This window comes from Ictalurus furcatus, chromosome 1, assembly GCF_023375685.1.
Source record: "Ictalurus furcatus strain D&B chromosome 1, Billie_1.0, whole genome shotgun sequence".
Classification (NCBI taxonomy): Eukaryota; Metazoa; Chordata; class Actinopteri; order Siluriformes; family Ictaluridae; genus Ictalurus; species Ictalurus furcatus.
In genome coordinates this window covers 25,622,044-25,646,191 of record NC_071255.1, presented here as the reverse complement: position 1 = coordinate 25,646,191, position 24,148 = coordinate 25,622,044, and the positions used below count along the sequence as shown (strand labels likewise).

At 38.8% G+C, this 24,148-nt stretch overlaps 2 protein-coding genes across 4 annotated transcripts; one reads left to right on the top strand and one right to left on the bottom strand.

Annotated features, from left to right (window-relative positions):
- Positions 1 to 672: 672 nt before the first annotated feature.
- On the bottom strand, positions 673 to 16,078 carry pik3r4 (phosphoinositide-3-kinase, regulatory subunit 4). 2 transcript variants are annotated; one of them, XM_053634331.1, is made up of 20 exons: positions 15,828 to 16,078; positions 14,685 to 15,457; positions 14,463 to 14,596; positions 13,737 to 14,346; positions 13,511 to 13,645; positions 12,200 to 12,421; positions 11,876 to 12,049; positions 11,536 to 11,681; positions 11,244 to 11,447; positions 9,373 to 9,574; positions 7,953 to 8,173; positions 7,494 to 7,716; positions 7,047 to 7,212; positions 5,687 to 5,851; positions 4,427 to 4,638; positions 4,193 to 4,324; positions 3,635 to 3,735; positions 2,507 to 2,595; positions 2,062 to 2,182; positions 673 to 1,233 (listed from the first exon to the last, which is right to left on the bottom strand). In XM_053634331.1, exons 2-20 carry the CDS (start codon positions 15,400 to 15,402, stop codon positions 1,063 to 1,065), a joined length of 4,146 nt encoding a protein of 1,381 aa, XP_053490306.1. In that variant the 5' UTR covers positions 15,403 to 15,457; positions 15,828 to 16,078; the 3' UTR covers positions 673 to 1,062. The 2 variants fall into 2 exon arrangements, with proteins under 2 accessions (XP_053490306.1, XP_053490315.1); XM_053634340.1 differs by having other exon boundaries at positions 8,076 to 8,173.
- A 100-nt stretch (positions 16,079 to 16,178) lies between these two features.
- snrnp48 (small nuclear ribonucleoprotein 48 (U11/U12)) lies at positions 16,179 to 23,581 on the top strand. Of its 2 annotated transcripts, none has more exons than XM_053634292.1 (9): positions 16,179 to 16,461; positions 17,017 to 17,130; positions 17,230 to 17,290; positions 17,414 to 17,494; positions 19,380 to 19,559; positions 19,747 to 19,868; positions 19,990 to 20,087; positions 22,812 to 22,958; positions 23,323 to 23,581. In XM_053634292.1, exons 1-9 carry the CDS (start codon positions 16,318 to 16,320, stop codon positions 23,381 to 23,383), a joined length of 1,008 nt encoding a protein of 335 aa, XP_053490267.1. In that variant the 5' UTR covers positions 16,179 to 16,317; the 3' UTR covers positions 23,384 to 23,581. The 2 variants fall into 2 exon arrangements, with proteins under 2 accessions (XP_053490267.1, XP_053490258.1); XM_053634283.1 differs by having other exon boundaries at positions 17,014 to 17,130.
- Positions 23,582 to 24,148: the final 567 nt, after the last annotated feature.

Here is a 24,148-nt window from a genome sequence, read left to right as displayed (position 1 = left end):
TTTAGTGTCCAAACGCTTAATAAGTGTTATTAAAAGAAAAGTTGATGTTACACCGCGGTAAACAGTCGACTGTCCCAACTTTTTTGGAGTGTGTTGCAGTCATCAGATTCGAAATGAGTGTATTTTTTTTAAATAAACAAAATTCACAAAGGAAAACATCAAATAATGTGTTAATAATGTGTTTTCAATTCACCCTGTATTATATTGAATTTTCAAATTACCCTTTTTGTTAGTTTTGTTTTTTTTTTTTCATTTTCCATACTGTCCTAACTTTTTTAGAACTGGGGTTATACAAACCATGCCACTGCACGTTCAAACCCACTCATCAGTTCTCCGATATATCACAGAACAGCTATCAGCTGTAACGGCTGCATCTTTCACAACTCACAAGATACTTTTTTTTTGCATTAGATTCCAAATGAAAATCTCAAAACTTGAAAAACAACAACAGCCTTATTCTCAATCTATTAGGTTACTATGTCAGATCACACTATGCCTTCATTAATAACCTCTGGAACAAGGCACATTTCAGAACATTTGCTTTGTTCGCATAGTCCAAATATTCACACTAAAAATAAACTGATTTTTTTTTGTTGTTGATTAGGTGAGAAATCGACGATGAATGTGTCTATGATCTAATAACAAAATTAGAGGAGACTTTGGATTTTATCACCTGCTCTCTTTAATGTTTTATGATTTTGTTTCAGTTGATGTTTTATACAAATAAAGCTGTAGATATAATCGCAACTGCAAAAAAAAACACATTATCCTAAATCTTTATTGCATAATACTGATGGCCAAAATCAATAGCTCATGGATTTGCACTAACTACAATATATATAGTTAATATTACCACAGTTTGGCTGCCTGTGTATAGGTACACTGCAATATATTCACATTTACAATTTGCATATGCTCATGACAAGGAAACACATAATAAACTTGAAATAGTTATCATGTTAAATAACAGACCTGGTGAGGTCACATGGTGATAATATTCACATACATTGCACATTACCATTTTGTTTAGATTTCCACATAGAGTGGCATTAATGAGTGTTCTCACTTCCAGACTTTTACAATGCCATCTCTAGAGGAGGTGACTATGAAGCCTTGGGTTGTCTGGAAGGTGGCAATGTCAGTAATAATGTCATGGTGGCCCACAGGCAAGGACTCTGGACCTCGGCGAGGGGCATCTTCTGTGGCACCACTCTTTTGCTTACTGTGAATCTCCTAATGATGAAGAAGGGGGCATGTTTTTATATATTAAATATATATATATATATATATATATATATATATATATATATATATATATATATATATATATATATATTTAATATATATTATATAATATATATATATTAATATATATAATATATATTATTATTTAATATATAATAAATTATATATAAATATATATATAAATATAAATAATATATTATTATTTAATATATATTATATAATATTATATATATATATATAATATATATATATATATATATATATATTTTATATATATAATATATATATAATATATATATAATATATATATATAATATATATAATATATATATATAATATATATAATATATATAATATATATTTATATATATATATTATATATATTTATATATATATATTATATATATAATATATATATATTTTATATTTTATATATATATATATATATATATATATATATATATATATATATACACACACACACACACACACACACACACAACCATGTGAAAAAATAAGTACACCCCATGGAAATTGATGGCTTTTGTGACATATTTGGATGAGCAAACATTTGCTCACCTTCGAAATGGCGCCTATTAATAAAGTTGATACACTATTCTGTTGAATAAATGAGTGAAAAAGCTATTTATCTAAACTTTATTAATAGGCGCCATTTCGAAGGTGAGCAAATGTTTGCTCATCCAAATATGTCACAAAAGCCATCAATTTCCATGGGGTGTACTTAATAAAAATAAATAAAAACATACAATAAAAGGATATAGACAATTCTGGAAATAAAAAAATAAGGAATCAAACCTGTACTACTTCTGTCCCCTCAATAATCTTCCGGTTGTAGAATACAGAAGGGCAGTGTAGAGAGTCATTGGCACCACCAGCAACAATATAAGACCTTTCTGGGTACGCAAGGTCCCAGAATCTGAAAAGAACATATGTAGTGTGGCTTAATGATCCCAAACAACATATGACATTGCCAGGAAAGCAATGTCAGACTGTTTTCTAGTCTGCAGTTCATTTTTCCCCAAACAGACTCATAAAAGTAATAATTAAAAAAAGAGAGCTAAATCTAATAAAAGCCAAGTTCTCCATAAGCAAGCTGAACTTCACTATAAAAGTGAGTTTCGTATTGAGATTACCTACCTTGAAAATGACTTCAATACCTTAACTTTTTTTTTTTTTTTTTTATTAGAACGTGTTATTCAATTTTCAGTAATAAAGAACTAGATATTGTGGCTAGACATACCTTATTCTCATATCTGATCCAGCAGTGAGTAGGAGAGGGTTGCCATCAGCAGGGCTGCAGTATATTCCATGTACACTATGAGAGGATGGCTATGACAGGAAGCATGGTTTTATATAAGAAGGCTAATATGACTAATTTTTATTCTGAGCTTATATTACACCAAGTTGCCAGTTTCCATCTGCTGACAAGTCACAAGCAAGATATATTCCACAATGTGACTGAGGTGTGTGGTTTAAATCATGCAGGCAAACCTTTCTAGCAACAACTAGGGGTTAAACGAGAGTTGGAATGGTCAAAACAAGATGAGCCTCCCCCAAACACCTATCATCTTGGCCTATTCATACACAACTGTTTCAAGGGTTTATCTAGAGTGGTGCGAAAAGAAGAAATTACCAGTAATTGAGAATACTAGACAATAACACCTTGCAGATCACAGATAACAAGGGAGGATGGCAAGGATCATACAAGCAAAACAGACAAGCCACAACTTCATGCAAATCATGGGCATATTTGGTATGCAGAATGTTTCAAACGTTTTTCTCATAACGTGCCACTTAATGGACTTTGTCTCTAATGGGATGTAACATCCAAAAATTATGCTGGTTGCTTTTTAGTAAAATAACAAAACAGTGTGTCCACATCAGCAACACCATGAAAAATAGCCTGCTCAGGCAAATCCAATCCAGATGATATCCTGTTTCATATGAACAGTAGAGGCTGGTGGCAACAGAATGGGGTGAGGAATGTTTTACTGGCACACGTTAGGGCTTCTGACACTAATCACAGAATGTCTAAAGAGTGGATGTGGATTGCTTGGAAATGTAAGATGTGATGAGGCATGTGTTTTCACTAAAATAGTTCTATGAAGATTTTGCTTCTAAGGCCTGCATAATTCCTGACCACAGGACACATATGTGCCAATTTCTTTAAAACACAATCACATTCGCGTTGGTACAACATTCTTTTACAGTGCATTCATCATCGTGTAGACCTCAGGCGTAGGTGAATAAAGCTATTCTGAAGGCCAAATGAGGGGCACTATGCTACTATTAGGTGTACCTAATATTCTGTCAGATGGCTGATTCATAATGGAGAATTTATAGGTATGAAAGAAGTGTTACTACATGCCTGCATCTCTGAGAGAGGTGGAGCAGAGCTGGCCCACAGAGTGAACTTCCTGTCTCCTGTCTCCATGTCCCACATTGACACCTCATTGTTTCCTTGGACAGCTGAGCAACACAGAGGATTACTATTAACCTAGAATTATTATTCTCATAGGAAATGGACAAGCAAAGGAAAGTAGTAAGATGAGAGTAAGAAAAGGTACAGTTTTTATTTTACAGAAAGTTGTCAAGTTCTATGACCAGAACTTGCCTGTTGGTTAAAAAAATGTTTTTGGGTGCACTTTTAACCTAATGAGGCCTAAACAGGTAACTTTCAAAGGCTGCTAATTTAATTTCTAGGTCACTGCTAGAAAAAGCCCACACAATCTTTCATACTGTACCTGTCTGTTTATAGCAGCTGCCACTGGCACATTTTTGTTCTGTTTTTCTTTTTTGTGTGTTTATAAACATTATCCCTAATGTTTAGCATTTTCTGGTTTTGATCATTGCCTGGTATATTATGATAATGGATAATCCTGCAGTATTTTAAAATAATATTAAATAAATATATAAAGCATCTCACCTGTTATGACTGAGGACTGATAAAGGGGATGCATGAGCAGTCGCCTGATTCGAGCTCGGGCCGGGTGGGAGTGGTTGGAGATTGGCAGCTGAAATCGCATATCCCAACATGCCATTGTTCCATTGCTTGTACCTTCAAATAAACAGGTACACATATGATCTTCTATTAAAAAAAATCCATAAAAGGGACTCTGTATTACAGTGATTAAAAAAGTATGCACTTAACAGTGCTTACCCACACACAGCCAGCACTGATGCATGTCAACCGCGAAGGAGGTGATGAGGCCAAGACGCAGATCATGTCGGAGGGTCCAAGCATTGGTGTTGCTGCGCATGTCCCAACCCACTAGACAGCCATTCACTGTAGCATAGGCCAGCACAGACTGAGCCCCAGAATTAAAATGATGCATATCCACCACACAGCCGTCCTCCTTCAAGTCCAGGAACCTGCATACAGCAATGGTCATGGTACACATATTTATTAAAGCTGGGGTAAATCAGATTTATCAAGGATTCTGTAGGGTCTTCAAGTGTTATCATCAGTGCTAGAAATGGCTGAGATACACAGGGGGATTATTTTTATATTTAATTAATATTTAAATTAAGTAATTTAAATATAAAAATATTATATATCATAGAAGTATTTATAACATTACACTTATTTCATGTCTCCTCCAAACAATATGCTTTCTTGAGTATCAAGACAGGCATATGGAAGGTCAAAGAACAACAATTATGTGTGGCACAAAACAAACTGTTCATACAAAAAGTATCTCTGCTTGGAGACAATTAATAAACATGTAGGCTAACAAAACTGTGGATATAATTCTTAGCAAGCTATGATAATAAAAAGAACTTAAGGTGAACAAGGGCATTCAAAATAGATTAAACCTGGACCATTTCAGGTACGTGCACGCATCTTTATCCATATCAAGGTTTCTGCTATCGCATCTGTTAAAGTATCTGTTTCTGTTAAGATTTCCAGCTACATTAAGACTCTGTTAACTTATCTGCTGTGGTCTGATCAGTTCTGTGAGGATGCAGGTTTCCACTGGCTGCAGTCTGTAGGTATTATGGCCAATCACACATTGTGCAACCACATGCAGAACATCCTCGCTACGCTTATGTGCGGAGCCCGCTTACATAGGCTTTCGGGGGAATAAAAGCTAGAAACATTGTTCGTTTAAAAAAAAAAAAAAAAAAAACGTAGCCAGTGTAAACTGGAATTCTGTCACATCTGGTAATTTATTCCCAGGGCTCAGTTCCCACACACCCCCATTTCCAGCCCTGGTTATTATACATCTGGAAAGTTATGGCCTGATCTGGAACTTATTGCAAACTTATTAACACCCTCTCATATCTATTTAGAGTTTTCATGGCAACTGGTATTTCTTACCATTACAACATTACTTTTATCTGAACTTTGAATTATAGTTAACTTGATCTTTTAACAAATTTCAAACATGAAATTCCTATTACAGTTGATATCACTTACCTGGTCTGACACTGCTGCACCTTGGGGGATTTGGGTGGCTTGTGGGCCTCAACTGCAAGGAGCTGAATGGATCCATTATCTGAAGCAACAGCAAGGTAATGTGACCCCTGACAAAACGTCAAGGTTTTCACATGACCGCCAATACGGGAATATGTGAGCACTGACCTAAAAAACAAGTTGACCATTTTCCATCAGATTTTTCTGTCTTTTTGGAATATCAATTAAACAAGCCAAAACATTCAATACTCAACAACAATTACAGGGAAAAATTATTTTATTTTCGTGTATTAAATTCTTTTCTTATGAATAATGCACATTACTGAGAAGAGTCCCTGGGACATCTAACAAATTTGTAGGGTTGTTGTTAAAAATATAATTATCGCAGGAAAGAAATCAGACTACACTGTGATTGGCAGAAGTCGCAGCCAATTAGGGGAAAGAGAGAATAAGAGAATATGAGACCAAACGGGAGTTAGAATGTGTCAGACACTTATACTATACTTCTCTATGGATGGAGATTTTGGTGCTGACAAGTAAGGCATTTATATTCTCTATTTTGGTGGGAACCTAGTAAATAAGCCAATTTATTCCTATTGCGGAGTTTGTATCAGTTGTGAAGCTGTTGAAGTTTCTCCATATTTTTGAATGTCAAACTCTGTTACATTGGAGTCACATCGATCTGCTCACCTGAGCTGTCTTTTTATTCTCTTGTGTGGGTTTTAGCTAGTGTGCTAACACTAACCGTTCACGCAAAACACAGAGAGCACAAATCAGGTTTAAAAAAAAAAGAAAAAAAAACAATTGTAAATGACCAGGCATTATTGTTTTTATTCTTTATTCTAAGCTAGCTGTGTCCAACAGCCCTGGACATGCACAGAGCCATGAAGAAAGTCCCCATATTCAACCTGCGGTCCAATGCATGCGGCACGTTGTGAGATCACAGAGGAGAAACAATTCTTCCTTCAACCAGAGCTTACATATTAGCAAGCTATTTGGAGTTAGGTGACTATTCATTCTGTAGGTTATGTGCTGCTTATTTTACCACAGAATAAGGAAAGTTAGACCACGGCAGGTCAGCGATGCATTAACTGCTGATAGTCACAGAAAGAACCAGCTCATAGGTTCTTGTAGGTAAAAGACAAGCTCTTAGTGCGCATTATGCAGTTTGAGATAGGGCTTTGAATTCTTTATAAATGTGTGCACTGGTAGCTGTGAGAGTAATGCATGGAGGGAAAAGGCAGCACAATCCATGTTGCAAAATGTTCTATCAGCTCGCAAAAACATTTTTGTACCTGAGAGGGCAAAATCCCGAAATCCTATATAGCTTTTAGGTGCAAGGTGCTATATCATGGTAATCTACCTTGTGGTTGTTGTCTTGCCCTCCATTTTCTGACTGTCCCAGATCTTCACAGTTCCATCATTGGAGCATGTGGCAAAGACAGAGTGCTCATCAGACACTCGAATTCGGTTCACTGCTGACTTATGTTCATGGAGATGGGCTACTAACAGGCCTTTAGGATGCCATCCTGCAGAAGTAAATAATTTAATTTTGTTGACATGATTAAAAAAAGCTCATTTTATTCTAAACAGCCAATAAATCTAGAGATCAGAGAGTGCAGTGGGCTTTGCTATGTGTTAAGCAGACCTCAGAACACTTGTGAGATTTCTGAGGAAGCATCTGCTGTCAATTTACTGTTTCACTCATTGATCTGTATTGTTTCATGTGGTTGGCTAGCGTGCAATTGTGCAGCTAAAGAATCCCGGATGTTGACCTAAAAGAAATGTGAGATTATTTTCAGCTGTTAACCTGGCAATGGAGGCCTGCTCTCCCACTCCGCACTCTCCAACATTTGCTTGGCCATCCGCTCTGCATTGCATTGCTCCCTCTTCTGCTGCACCAGCTGCTGCAGCTCGGCTTTGCATGTAGTCACACGCCGCTGGTAGGTGGACGCCCCACTCATCGACTGCACTACCTGAACGGCAGGGGACACTGTGGATTTCCTGGTCTGAGTGCCTCCACCTTCAGGCATCTAGTGTAGGAAGACAAGAATAAAAACTTTAGTACTATTGCTAGTAAAGCTGTGAAATGGTCAAATGTTTAGGACACATGGCTAAAGCTTATGAGTCAAGAGGGGCACATGTTTATGGAGAATGGAAAGAAGACTAAAACATGGATTAATAAAAGAGAAGAAAGAGTGATGAGCAGATGTAGAGTGGAAAGGAGGGAGGCAGAGAGAGATAGTGTGTAGTCGGCTCAGCAGTCGACCTGAGCTGAGGATGGAACATGAGGGAGGTTAAGAGTCTGGGAGGAACTCTCTGATCGCAGACGCCCTCCCGCCAGAGTCCCGTTGGGCTCCCCACCACCGCTTGCAAGTAGAACAGTAGGTACCGTCGGCAGAGTTGGTGTAGAGCTGGGAGGGTCCAGAGAACCGAACATGCTTTTCCACTCCTCATTTAGATTCGAGTCCTGCTTTGTGTGCTTACGAGCTGATAAAAGAGTGAAAAAAAAACAACAATCAGTTTTATCCATCCCTGGATTTGAGTTCAATCTCTCTCCACATATTCTACATATTTCAGGTGTGAGTTGCTGAATAATCAGCCAGTGATTATCAGCCAATCATGGCAGCAGTACAATGCATAAACTCATGTGGCTACAGGTCAAGAGCTTTAGTTAATGTTCACATCAAACAGAATAGGGGAAACGTGTGATTTCAGTGACTATGACCGTGTCATGGTTGTGAGTGCCAGATGAGATAGTTTGAGTATTTCAGAAACTGCAAATCTCCAGGAATTTTGATGCACAACAGTCGATCGAGTTTACACAAAATGGTGCAAAAATCAAAAACATCCAGTGGGTGGCAGTTATACAAGCAGAAATGCCTTGTTAATGAGAGAGGTCAGAAAAGCATGGGAAATCGCTTCAAGCTGAAAGGAAGTGGTCAGTAATTGTATGGTGATAATATAAAAATGACACATTTAGGATGTGTACAAATTCCATTTCATACAACGTTAAATATTGCAAAGAAATTTTAAGACTTATTATTTTTAAACCAAAAATGACTAATTCTTGGTTGTAATTCAGTGTCTGAATACCCATACACTAATAATATGCAAAAAAACAAACACTATGCACTAAAGGTAAAAGCAGTTAGTTAACTGTTATATTTGATGACAAACATCGAAAACCAAATTCAAAATATAGGGCCTCAATACATTAGAACAGATACTCTGAGAGTGCATCAAATGCCAGAAGATGTGGTTGATGCCATACTAAGACAGCATTAACAGCATAATCAGTTCAACTATCAACTTAGTTCACTTGCATACAGTTCAGCCCTCGATAAGCCACTTTCATGTTACTGCAACATATAAGCTGTAACAAGAAAATACTATTTATCCATTGATTTTAGCCAATATACTGCTGTGCAGAAGTAGAAGAGAATGTACTTCATATCAGTATGCATACGGCCAGAATAAACTAAAGACGGCCAGGTTTAGACGGTTCTCTAACATGACAGCAAAAAGTCTGGATTTTTAATTACACTTCAAAGAAAGCCACTGTTAAAAAAAGCTAAAGAATAAATCAGAAATTGTAGAGATGATGTCTGCAAACAACAGAAAAAACATTACATGTCAACCTGCATTCTGAGCTTGAGGTACTAATAAGATGTTAACATGCTTTGTACCTCTCTTGTCCTCAGACTCCTGCTTTGGTCTGATCAGGTCCACCTGGCGCCCAGTGATACCCAGCAAACCCAGGTCAATAACTCCGCTCTGTGCCCCATCACTCATATGGGTCTGGTCGACAATGTTGGCCTTGGCCTTGCTAGACTTCAGCATGAAGTCTTTTAGAGCCAGGAGTTTGTCCTCCTCAGTCTCGGTCATTCCCTAAGTGAAAATTAAAGTATGAGACATGCAATGACACTGCTTGATCATGAAGAATCATGTGGATAGGAATGCTCATCATAGTGAGGTTATAGACAATAAATTATGATGCTGGGTAAAAACATCACCTCTCCCAAAGCACAGACACAACAAAGGACAGGTCATTAAATTAAAACAATACTATACTCATGAATCACGCTTGGCTGGAGCTTAAAAATTTCTCAGACTCTCCACGACTGTTGAGGGAGAAATGTTGAGTTGAAGAGCATTCTCATTCTTGCCAGATTCAGAAGAACAGTGGACAATGGTCACACCCCTTCAGAACTGTCCTCACTGGCACCACACCTCCAGTACTGAGCACATCTGCACCCCCGGTGTATTCCTGAGATCGTCTGCTCCTATAGCGCCTTCGCTCTTCCCCAATGTTTACATCAATAAACACACTGTCCATGGCATACACTTTGCATAGACATTAATGGGTTTTGTGTTTACACCAGGCTCCTACTTGTGACATGGGAACACAAAACACGTCTATAACACTACGAAATGTTGAAACTGTTCTTAACCTTACTTCCTCTCCCTCTCAGAGTTGCGAATTTAACTTTTTTGGGGGAAAAATTGGAATATTGCATAAAACAATCGCGAATAAAGCACCATTTCCATCCCATGTGTTCAAGAGAACAAACTTGTCATTTCCGTGGAAACTGGCGCAGCTCACTCGCTGCCATTTCTACTTTTCTGAGCATTTACATTTTATGGCATTTGGCAGACGCCCTTATCCAGAGCGACTTACGTTTATCTCATTTATACATCTGAGCAGTTAAGGGCCTTGCTGAGGGGCCCAACAGCGGCAGCTTGCCAGTGCTGGGGTTTGAACTCATGACCTTCCGATCAGTAGCCCAAAATCTTAACCACAGTTCTACCACTGCCCCATCATCCAATCATCCAATCACCTGATTTGCTGAGGCAAAGTCATATGACTTTTTGATACGCATCAAAGAATTTATTTGGTAAATGTATTTCCATCACAGTTTATGCATGTCTTCTTATTGAATACAATAATTATCTTCCTCAATTGAGTACATTTTGGAGGATTTTACTCACATCTGGTGTTTCCATCCAGCGTTTTTTTTATGCGATATCCCAAAATTTGCATAACAATACGTGGAAACATAGCTATTGACAAATGCAAAGTTAGTGCACCACCACGGAGGTACACCTGTCACTAAAATTCCTCATGGAGGACCTTCTGCAAGCGTGCCAGGAAGAAATGCAGAAGCCTTGATGAGTCTTTTGGGCTTTACTTACAAAGTTAACAGCTGATAATGACATTGAAGCATTCAACATGTTTGATCCATCACCATTAGTGAAGTCTAGAAGCTGGTCCTGTATCATCATGCCATATTTAGTGACAAAGCTCAAGAAGCTTACTAGGGATTGTAGTTGAAGGTGTTGAATCTGACTCCAGAACTAACTATGTGAGTGACAATGAGGATAATAAAAGAGCAGTTCACACATTTGCCAACTTCTCTCTACTGTCCAGAACATGGCTAGTTCCACAGATTTGAATAAACTACAGTATATAACATGACTACTTTCTAACTAAGCAGTGTTGTCGTCTGAAACTTTTCCACTTGTTTAAAGAGGAAGCTACATAGGCTTGCTGTCTGACCTGTGACAGAAGCTTCTTGAGGAGTTGTGCAATAGCAGGATCTTCAGGAATGGGGCACTCAGGGATGGAGCCATGACGTTTCTTCTGACGAAGCAGCAGGTGTCTGAAAAGGCTGCTAATGTCTTTGGAGCGGAGTGCATAGTCAAAGATGGAGCGGGTTACCGGCTCTTTGAGTACACTCAGGAGCACTATCTCCTTATCAATCTGTCAAAGAACAAACATTTTCACTGTGAAATGAGAACCCCAAGTGTTACTTTTAAGAACAGTAATTTTTTTGGATTTGCAATCTCACCTGTATAATAGGCTGGGTAATAAAGGGGTTAAGGTGAGGCATTAGCTTGCAATACACATCAGCGATATTTAGATGTTGTGCAACCACAGTAATGAATCCGACAGCCCCATAACGGATCCATAGATTGGGATGGCACAAGAAAGGAGCTGGCAGGACAAGACATGCACACAATGTTGCTGCACTGCTTATCAAAATAAAGTCATCTTTTATTTTTCTGAATTGTACCTTCAAAACCTGTTTAATTAATTACACTGCATAACAACACGTTATCTTATAAAAAAAACACATATTGTAATGATCTCCAGTGAACACTAATATAAACATAAGCAGTTTCTCTCACCAATGTCACTGACAAACTCATAGATGTGTGTTTTCTGAAGGAGCCCAAGCTGGCACATGCAAGTCAAGGCATTAAGAGCTTTATAGATGACAAACTCCTCCACATCACTCAGACCTTGCTGTAGCAGCGGTTTTAGGATGGATGAACTTTGCCATCCTACATAAGCTGCTACACCTAGAGAAGGTGGAGAAAGGTGTATACATTTAGATATGTACACCATTCCCAGGGCATGTTCAAGATGATAAAGCAACTTTTGACTATTTTGGTTTTTAAGAATAACCGTTAAATAGATTAGGAAATTATTGGCAGAACAAAATAACTCACCCACAATACTGTCAAAGAAAGCTCCACGGAGGTGCCAGTCATTCTTGTCATTTAGAAAGGTGATCATGTGGGAAAGAAGTACATCATTGGCCTTCTGTCTACCAAAAAACACACAGAGACGTGTGATGCCATTTTCCATCAGCGTCTGCTTCACAATGTTCTCCGGGTCACTAAGGAGTGTCACCACTTTCTGCTGAACCATCTCATGCAATGCCTGCAGCTCTGTAAGGATAGACCAATATTAATAAACTAAGTAGGTAATATTTGTCACGACAAACTTTGATATTGCCTCGACAAAGCCAGTCTGAAAGTTTGTAACTGCTTCATAAGCTTGACGACTTTGAAATTTTGACAGAAAGAAAGAAAGAAAGAAAGAAAGGGTAGTGGGCAGACAGTTACTGGTAGAAAGATGACAAATAAGAGCGCTACACGTAGAAAGTCAGATGGGGTGAGAGAGTGACAAGTAGATAGATAGAGAAAGTGTTATTAGTAGGAAGACAGAAGGAGTGAGAGAGTGATACAGGTAGATTGATAGAAAGAAATATGCAGAGAGAGTGTGTGTGCACTACTGCTAGATTTATAGAGAGATGGATGGAGAGAGTGTGTAGCATAGATAGATAGATAGATGGACGAAGTGAGAGTCTCTGTTACAGGTACATTGACAGCGTGAGAGTGAGAGAAGAGGGGCTTCAGGTCATGTGCACACAGGTGTGTGTGTGTGTGTGTGTGTGTGTGTGAGTTTTGACAGTCGGCGTTTGAAATCTTGAACAATCCGAGCCAGGCTTGATTGTCCACTATGGGAAAACCGTTAAGTCCAATCAATTAGAAAAACAGCTTGAAGGACTGTGCTGAGTTTGGTGGAAGTAGCTTGAAAGATCAAGGAGGTCTAACAGTCAAAAATTTTTAATGGACGTCAATGGGAATTCTGGCCACTTGGAGCTTGTGTAACTGGAAAATTGTAATTCCAATCAGTTAGAAAAGTCATAGTCAGAACAGGCTGATGGTATGTGGTGAGTTTGGTGCATGTAGCTTGAAAGCTCTGGGAGGATGAGCGTTTAGAAATTTTGGGTCTCAGAAGAAGAAAATTAAGTTTAAACAGAAGAACAATATGTTGGATTTGTCAAGCCAACATAGTAAAATAAATTCAAAATATTCTCATCCTCAACTTAAAACAAAGTCTCCATTCTCATTTATGTTACTTTTAAAACATTACATAAATTAACTGTATATTACCCAACATAATTAATGTACATTATTTGAAATCCTGACATTTGTATAAAACAGGAAAATGACTGCTAGATAGACATGTACCTGAATCATAGTTTTCATTTGGGTGAAGAGTTTCTTCTGCATCGTCTCCATTTACATCATGTTCACAATTGAGATTGTTCTCCTGCACTAACTCTAAAAAACGCAGTGCTGTTTCTGCCAGGTGAGCAATGTTCTCTAAAGAAGAAAATCAATCCAGTTCAGTTAAAACATTATGAAGATGTCTGCACAATCATCTGAGTGTATGCATCGCATTCATTTATCTTACCTGCATAAGCAAGTCTGACAATTGTGGCTTCATCTTGGGCCAAGTGGGCAATACCAGGCAGAATGTACTCTGGGTAAATGTTGACATCATTACGGGGCACCTCTTTTACCAGCGCCAGCACTTTAGCCAGTGTGCGTACGGCTTCTGCCCTGACCCGAGGCACTGAGTCATTGCAGAAGTGAAGTAAGTAAGGAGTGATTCGATCTAGCAGGATTTCCACACTTAACCTGCTGGCCAGATGAAGCACCAAGTCTAGCGCTGCAAGCTTAGAATCACAAAAACGCAGGGTCTGCAGACAGGAAGTGATTACTGACACCAGTACCACTAGACCATGTTCTTTGTTTGATCCAAGCTCCTGAGAAGCCTTCTCTTGCATCTCAGACTTTCCTGCCTGCTCACCATCACAAAGGTTATGCAGGATGTTCTCCAGATCTTTTCGAATCACCAACACTCTTTCATCTGCAGACTGGAAGGTCTCTTTAGCAAACTGGGCCATATAGGGTTGAAGAAAGTTGTAAAAGATGTCAGGAAAGGCTTTGCCTCGTTGCTGTTTCAAGTACTCCTCCGCTGTCAAGCGTTTCTCAGGTTCTCGCTGTATCATCTGGGCCACCTGTGACAAATATATACACATGCACACTGAACAAAAATGCCATATTGAGAGTTTGGAGATGTATGAAACTACTAGCACTTGTTGAATGTGGAATATGTGAAAAATAGTCTAAATACCAGCTCTCGTATACTCTTGTCTTCAATTTTCTTTAGAACCTGTTCAGTTTGAAACTGCCCTTTGCGATAAGCTAGTAATTGCGAGAGATCAAAGAGTGGGACCCCTTCTGTGAACAGTTCTGCAATGACACAACCTGAGAAACAGATACAGAATGTGAAATGCTTTTCATAGCTTTCAACAGAGTTTAAAAATAAATATATAAAAGATATATTTCTTTTTACCAGCTGAGAAAATGTCCATCGGTTGTTTGAGCTCTCCTCTGGTCCTCTGGCTGTTGTTGCTGAGATCCATGAGTGGAGTAGTCTGGTCACTCTCTGTAGCAAACATACTGCCATCCACAAACCTCTCTGGAGCTATGTAGCAGGTTCTCCTTCGAGATGTATCAAAGAAATAGTTGAAATCTGCCGGGTTGTCCTCAGGCAGATATGTGGGTTTAAAACTAGCAAAGTCTGTAAGCAGCACCCAGTTCCAGCTAGTCACCATAATATTCTCAGTCTTAATGTCACCATGACGTACCCCAGATTTATGAGCCTGGTCCACAGCATTAAGGATCTGGAACGCAATCCATTTCTTCTCCACGTTATTGAGGAACGGTCGTGTGCTGATACGATCATACAGGTTGTCACGAACATACTGCCGAAAAAGAATGGCTGCTTTCTCTGACAGTGTGGCCTTCTGAAAGGGTAAACAGTTCTGGCAGGAATGCAGACGGATCTTCAATTCTTCCAGCTCCTGCTTGTAGCTGGTGAGCGGCAGTGACGGATCCTGAATGGCAAATACCTTTACCACCACTAAACCCTCTCTGTGCTTTGCCCTGGCCACCTTGAAAAATCTGGTGCTGCCGAGACTTTTGTCATATTCGTATTCATGGATGTCTGAGAAATAGCTGTCGACAGACAATATCTGTGATGGAGCAATTCCTGCCAGCTGATTTCCCATAGTGTTTTTTTTTTCTTTTTTCCCGTGAAGCTTCTTCCAGAAAATGGATCCTAATCTGATAATGAGAGAATATTACTTAAAGGGTGGTGGTGGGGGGGGGGGTTAATTCTACCTTGATTTTCAGACAAATATTATTTTTTTAAAAATTGACAGAGATCAATGTACAACTGCTGACACCAGTGATGATAGTGCTGAAGTGTGTGTGTTTGGAGGTAGAGAGCAGAATATTGACTAATCGCAGTTATCTAAAGGTAATGTTATGCCTCACATTAACAATACAAACACACAGTATTTACACCTACATAATGACAAAACCACAAAGTCTAGCCTAATGTCAAACAACCTCGACAGAGATGTTTACGGTTGTTGTTGTTTATACGACGCTTGCATTATTACCATGTTTCCCCACACTGAGTGTTGTTTACCTGCTGTTTAGTGTTTAGTTCCCAGCACGCAGATTACTTCCGCGATGACGGAGCTCTTCTGACTGATAACAATAATCTACAATCTAACAGCTAGTCAGACGGCTCCACTGGAATGTAAGAATTATTATTTTTTTAATCCATCTGAGCGCAACAAAACCTGTCATTTAGACCTAAAACATGGAATCGCTGCTTGTTTTTTGACCACACATAGTGTTTGCCAAGTCAGCTGATCTGAGGTCAGTCTAATGTAGAATCCGGCGCACTGTATTCTTTTAGATATGGCTAACCCTGATCCTGGATCTGCTGAACTAACCGGAATACGGAAGCCCCTGTACTTCCGGGTCACGCGACGCTCGTTGAATCTCAAATAAATCTCTCGCTACCTTAATGCGTTGGGAAGGGGTTGAAATAAGACGTGTGATTTTACTGTAGCTACTGTTTTAGTGTATTGGGTTATAAGGCTGTATTTAGGAGAGGTGTTTGGGTGATAATGAGCGACTTTGATTCCTCTGAGGCGCTACAGGACCGATTACAGGCTCTGCATCAACTGACTGAGTTTACTCAAAACTGTCGGACACAGCTGGAAGAGCTGCTCGAGGTCCTGGGATGGAGCTGGGAGAATTATTCCCCGCAGGTAACAACAACCACCTGATTTGTGTCACAACAAGACATAAGTGAAATTCCTGTTTGATTTCAATATAATCTTAGTTTACCCTGTAAACAAATTCCTCATTTGTAAATCGCTTTGGATTAAAGCGAATGAATGAATGAATGAATGAATGAATGAATGTAAACGCAAGTAGCTTGGTAGTTATGTTAGCTATGTGTAGTTAATGCAACCGTCATTTTTAATATTACACTTGCGTTAAACTTATGGTATTGGGCAGACCTTATCCAGAGCGACTTACATTTATCTCATTCATACATTTGAGCAATTGAGGGTTAAGGGCCTTGCTCAAAAGTCCAACAATGGTAGCTTGGAAATGCTGTGGTTTGAACACTTTAACCACTGAGCTACCACTGCCCTAATATTATATGAACTATAGTAAATACGAGTTTCTGATCTAAATGTTGCAGGTGAATGTTTCAAGTCATGTGAATGTAGCATGGGCTTGCTGAAATGCCTCATTTGCCCTCTTGTTGTTATTTCTGAGCTGTTTGGCATCAACAATCTGAAATGCCTTAGCAGGACAAGATGGAGGTGTGCCCCCATGACCCAAACCACATAGTTCTGTGTAGGAGCATGGAGAACCACAAAGCAACCTGTCTACTCAGCCAGTTAGGGTACTCCAAAGAAGAACAGGTTTGGAAAGACTCTTTAGAAATGGTGCTTAATGTGCTGCGTGTACTCAAAATGATCTGTGTCCATGATCACAATCTGGTGCTTCTTGTGTGTTTTTAGGCAGAGATGTACGATACATCGTTTTGCTATGAGAGAGCCAACATTCCCAGCATCAAATTGGGTGAGCCCACTTAAAGGCGGTGACATTAAAAAGCATTCATGAGCTTTTTTTAATCTTATATATTTTTTCTATATATATAATTTCCTGTTAGAGATTTGAAACCATGTATTGTATTCGATACAGATAAACTTGCACAGCATCAGGTAATTCTGCAGGCCCGGGCGAGTGCCCCTCCTGTTCAGTCGACAGGAAACTACTGCCAAAGTAAGTCTGAAAACACTTTCACCTCCATCTACCTTTTACTTCCATTTCAGGGCACACAGTTTGTTTTGCACTAACAACTGTGCACCCTTTATCTCTACTAGCCATTACTAGTAATATTCATGTAATTGGATTCATGATACATTGGCCTGTCTATATACTAATATTTGATGTTCAACAGCATCCTATGAACAAGCACTTGCCCTCTTAAAAAAAAATCTTTTACGTATCTTTCTGTCATCATTTATTTCTCTTCTGTATTTTTTCCCTAGTAACAGGGGTGAGTATTAGAGGATGTCTACTCAAGATATTTTTCTACTCATGCTTGATGTATCCTTTTGAAATATCCTTTATCTGGATATATATAAAATTTGTATTTCTTTCCATAAGAAATGATATGGCTTTGTGAGGGGGAAAAAACTTGGAATACCTAGAGATGCATAACTGAGTGTGTTTACATGCACACTGATAATCCCAACTTGATCTGATTTTGGCGGTCATGTAAACAGCATTCTACAAAAAGTCCAATAGAGACACCTTAACTCCAGAATTACTTTTTAAAATAATGGCCTAAAATGAATATAAAATAACTATTATACAAGACAATTTAATTTAAAAGTTGCTTACTTTTATTGTAATATAAATCATTCTTATTTCAAAAAAAATTCTTTTTAAATACATGCATTTTCTCTCCAAAACACTTGACCAAATCTGAAGTTGCAGGCATGTAAAATTCTTTTTTTTAATCCATAAGACAAAAGAGGAAGTTGCTTTTTCTCCGCTCAGGGTGATCTAAAAAGAAATGCATACGCCGTCTTAAAAAATATATGTATATGTATATAATATATGTATAGCATTAAAATCAGTCAGAAAATTTTCCAGGAATGGGACGCATGAGGTTATTGCCATGCTCAGGAGGATGAGTGTGGGAGGCAAAAGATATTAGTATCAGAATTAAAACCATTGTACTTGAGTTAATCACGTTTTTAAATGAACTGTTAAACCTAGAAGTGCTAGCACCTACAGTTTAGCTATAACAGTTATGATTTTTAATATTGGAGACCACTGGAAAATGCGCTTTTCTGTATTCTCAGCTAAAGCAGAGGTGAGTCCAAATAAAGAAAAATGTACCTGGTGGAAAAGTCAGTTCACTGAAGGTGAAAGGCTGCAGGGTGTGGAAGGGTACATGCACACTGCATGCTCTGCGACTATCACCCTACGCTCCCTGCAACTTTAACATGAAGACTAGTGATGTGTTGTTCGCAAACTTCATCACACTTTACAACTCATTTTTCTTGTAGGTTGGTTAAAAACAATGTGTCTGGATTTCACAATTAATTTAGTTAGTTACGCTGGCTAATTATGACAATACAAATTCAAACACTAGGTGTCGGTATATACGCTTAAAACATTAACCATCGATGCAGTGGTGCAGTAGCAAGAGAATCCACTGCCATGTTATGTTTTAATTCATTCCACTTGTGTACAATGATTTAAGGACGGGTATTGTGGAAAATTATTATGAATATCTTGCAAATGAGAGGTGATGAGTAAATGTTGGGAATGTCCACTTGTGTTCAGAAACTACATCTTGTGCATTTAATTTTTTAGCAGTTTTGGTAAGAAGAATCTACAGGTGCATCTAAAAAAAAAATTTAATATCGTGGAAAAATTCATTATATTCTATATTCATTACACATAAAGTGAAATATTTCAAGCCTTTTTTTGTTTGAATCATGATGATTGTGGCTTGCAGATAATAATTATTTTTTCTTGTAAATTAATTAACCTTTCCATGATATTCAAATTTTTTGAGATGCACCTGTATATGATTTCATCAATACTATCCTGAATCCAGTCTGTAACAAGTACCCTGTTTTGTGTTTAGAAGATTACTCCACTGAGCCTGCAGATGTGCCTCAGAACCACAAGCGAACAATGTGTGACCTCACAGCGGCTGACCGATTGGCTCTGTATGATCATGTGATACAGGAGGCCATACAGCAGAGCACAAAGGCATCCAGCAATGAGGATCTTTATGTGGATCTTGTGTCCAGGCTGAACAAAGGTGTGTGTGTGTGCGCATCTCCTTGCAATTGGTATCCACTTGGTTTGTTGGTAATGCTTTTACCAAACACTGCTTAGTGTTGATTGAATTTGAACATTAGTTTGGCTTGTTTTCTGGAGCTTCTTGTTGTAAATCTTTTCAGAACACCTTTTTTTTTTTTTTTTTTTTTTTTTTTTTTTAAATGTAGATGAGGAGAAAAGTGGCCCAAAGTCTCACCTTGAGGTCTTGGCTGAGATGAGGGACTACAGGAGACGCCGTCAGTCATACAGAGCAAAAAATGTTCACATCACCAAAAAGTCTTACACAGAGGTCAGTATTGTAGCTTTTTTGTTTCTCCTCTTGAGGGTGTAACTGACCAAGATAGTGCTGAAGAAACACCAACATATTTGTTTGGAAAGTTTTCTTACATGTACGATACTATATCCTCAAGATCATTCGTGAAGTGATTGATGTCCACTCGGGGGAGTTAGCCAAGCTGTGGCAGGAGGAGAGAGCGGAGGAGACCAAAACTTCACAACACTCCCACAGGTATTGTTGGGTGATCTTCCACATAATTTCAGATTAATACAGAGTGGGCAGAGGGCACGGTGGCTTAGTGGTTAGCATATTTGCTTCACACATCTGGGGTTGAGGGCTTGAATCCAGCCTCCGCCCTGTGTGTGCAGAGTTTGCATGTTCTCCCCGTACTTTGGGGGTTTCCTCTGGGTACTCTGGTTTCTTCCCTCAGTCAAAAGACATGCGCTGTGGGCTGGTTGGCATTACCAAGGTGTGTGTGTGTGTGTGTGAGAGAGATTGTGCCATGTGATGGGTTGGCATCCTGTCCAGGGTATCCGCCCTCTTCATTTAAAATCAATTCAGTTTTATTTGTATAGCGCTTTTAACTGGATATTATCCCAAAGCATCTTTACAGAAATATAAAATGTAATTTATCCCTATAATTTTTTTACGAATTTGTCCCTAACGAGCAAGCCAGAGGCGATGGTGACAAGGGAAAACTCTGAGACGATATGAGAAAGAAACCTTGAGAGGAACCAGACTCAAAATGGAACCCATCCTCATCTGGGTGACAATGGATAGTGCGATTGTAAATAAATCCCTTCTATAAATGCACTAATACTACATGCTCATAGTGCAGTTGTGCAACCAAAAAATTAATTAGTTTTTACATTAAGTCTTTTTTGCTGACCTTATCCACTGTTCACTTATAGAGACTTGAGTGCAAAACTGTTTGTGGTAATTGCAGTGCTAAGGATATAATAGCTATTGTAGTCCTGGCCATCATAGCATAACTGTCCACATGAATTCAGGGCCAACACCATCTTTATTCTTTTTAACCGGTACCATCCTCAGCAATCCCAGTGACCTCCAGTGAATCCTGTGTTCCCTGCGATAGGTTCCAGGTGACCCTGTGTAGGGTATGCGGTACAGAAAATGGATGGATGGACAGAGCGGGCACAATTTCCAGTGCCTAAACCACATTAGTGCCTAAGGATGCTGGTAGGCACCTTGATGGTAGAGAAAGGTCGTGAGTTCAAATCCCAGCACCGCCAGGGCCCTTCAGCAAGGCCCTTAACCCTCAACTGCTCAGTTATATAAATGAGATTAATGTAAGTCACTCTGGATAAGGGTGTCTGACAAATCCCTTAAAATATACATAAATATGAATATGCTTTTAGCTTTTACACGACAAGATAATCAAACATAAAATATGCGCACCAACTAAATAAAGGCAAAAATTATACAAATCCAAACTCTAATAGTAGGAGCAATTTCTGTTATGTTATACCACAGTGCTGTAAAGTTCTCAATGTCGATTGGTCAGAAGGTATTAATTAGTTTTCTGTACCAGCAGCTCTGACAGTAGTGCTGTCTGTAATTCAAATCACAGGTCTGTATTAAATGCGCTTGTTCTAATGTTATCATTTCTATAGTTACAGCTCATTCATACTCCACACACTAAAAGGCTAATAATACACAGGTTTAAAAAGTGTTGCTGTTTAAGCATAGAAAAATGTAGAATTGTTGATATGGTGATGCTCTCATTAAGGATATGTTACTTTAACATTTATAGAGGGAGTCTCGGGTGTCTGTGCTTTGTAACTGTCGGTAGGTTTTCCACCACAAAGTCTTTGGAAGAAAGGACTTTCCAGAGGGGTGTAGTGGCTTAGTGCTTAGCATGTTTTCCTCTCACCTCCAGGGTTGGGGGTTCGATTCTCAGTGTTTGCGGAGTTTACATGTTCTCCCTGTGCTTTCCTTTAGGTACTCTGGTTTCCATCCCAATATCCAAAGACATGTGCTGTAGGCTGATTGCTATTCCCAAATTGTCGTGTGTGTGTGTGTGTGTGTGTGTGTGCGCGCGCACAGTTGTGCCCTGCAATGGGTTGGCACCTCGTCCAGTGTGTCTCTCGAGTTCCCTGGAATAGGCCCCCCTTGACCCTGTGTTTTAAAATAAATAAATAAATAAATTTTAAACACGCACCATGTGTAGGTACAGAAAATGGATGGATGGACTTTCCAGGGCTATTTTCCCTTTTCTCAGTAGTTTCTCCTTTTTGTTTCAGGGTTTTTTTTTTGTTTGTTTGTTTTTGTCTTTTCTTATTAACTTCAAGACAGAAGACAAAGAGAAGCTGGCAGTGGAATAACTGTTTATAGCTAAAATAACATTATAAGAGGAACTAACTTTTTTTTTTTTTAAGAAGTTGCACAATATCTAATGAAACTACAAACAAAAAACCTTCTGAGAAGGCTTTCCACTAGATTTTAGAGCGTGGTTATGGGGATTTGCCCATTTAGCCACATGAGCATTAGTGAGGTCAGGCACTGATGTTTGGTGTGAAGGCCTGGGGTACGGTCAGTGTTCCGGTTCATCCCAAAGGTGTTCGGTGGGGTTGAGGCCAGGGCTATGTGCAGGCCACTCAAGTTCTTCTACTCCAAACTTCGCAACCCACGTCTTTATGGACCTCACTTTGTGCACAGGGGCATTGCCATGCTGGAACATGTTTAGTCCCCGTAGTTCCAGTGAAGAGAAATTGTAATGCTACAGCATACAAAGAAATTCTATACATTTGTGGCAACAATTTGGGGAAGAACCACATGGTCAGGTGTCCATAAACTTTTGGCCATATAGTGCATCTGACCACGTCCTGTGTAGGCATGTACATTATGCCTCCACTCACAGTACGATTTATTTGGTATATTCTGATGAGTTTGTTTTTGTTTGTTCACTTTATTCATTATGATCGTGGGATCCAGGAGGCTGCCAGATGAAGGCCGATCTGCCTCTGTTGAGTCACGCGAATCTCACGTGAGTTCCAGAGAAGAGAACAGCTCTCGTCACAAACATCACCAAAAACACAGCCATGAGCACAGCCAAGAACAAGGCAGCAAAAGCAGAAGGAGGTAAAGCCACTGAAATGCATTTGCATTCAGGGAATATCTGTCACTGGTGATACTGATGTGTGTAAACTCTGCTCTGTTTGCACATGTTAGCATTTATGCTGTTGTATCTCTCTCTCTTGTAATAATAGATAGTATTTTTTTATTAAAATCACCTCTAGGGACAGACAATGCATCATGTAACTATGTTTTGGTATATGATATAATGTATACAGTTTGCTTATGTATCTGTCCATATTCAATATTGAATAAATAAACTGACTGTCTACTTCCTGAACAGACAATTTATCTTAACCAAATTATTGAATTGTGTTTCTTCTTTGGTTGCCATTTTAACTTGTTCTCTTGTTTTTGTGTGTGTGTGCAGGGATTCCCACTCTCCTGAACCGAGACATCACAAGAAAAAGAAGAAAAAAAATAAGTCCTGACTTGTTCATTTGGCTTAGCAGTTATTAGGTCAAAAATGAGCATGTAATGATTTCAGATAATATTATGAAGAAATCAGTAAAGACAGATCTGGCATTATGATGCATCATTTTATCATCAGATTAGGAGCTTTTGTTCTTCCTTGTTCACTGTGGGATTTCAGTGTGTACAATTGCATTAAAGGTTGTGTGAACCTTAAATAGTAGTGTTCTTTTCATATAGCCTAAGAAATATTATTTTTTTGTAATTCAGCATTTGTGAGTTTGTAGGCCTGACTGTTCTGCTGCAGTGTTCCAGTTTACAAATGGAGCCAAAGTCACAGATTACTCACATTTATAACCATGTGTCATCCTTTCATGATCTTATGTGGGTGTAGTTAAAATTTTGTTAACAAGGTATTGCATTGTTCTACCAATCTGTTTTAACTTCAATATTCAACATAATTTGAAAAAATACAAACAAAAGACCTTACTGTTGGAGGAGCTAATGGAAGAGCTTTATATGTCAATGAATCATGTGGTGTCATTGTTAACATTTAAGGTTCATTAAGTGTGCGAAGGGTTAGCACTCCATCCAGAGTGTCCCCCACCTTGTGCCCAGAGTCCCCTGGGATAGGCTCCAGTCTTCCCACAACCCTGTGTAGGAAAAGCGGTACAGAAAATGTATTTATAGCTGAAAAGGGGCATTTCACTGTAAAATTCTAGGAACAGTCCCACTGAAACTGTTGCTACAGTTGAATTCATGACATCATCAGACATGGCAAATAA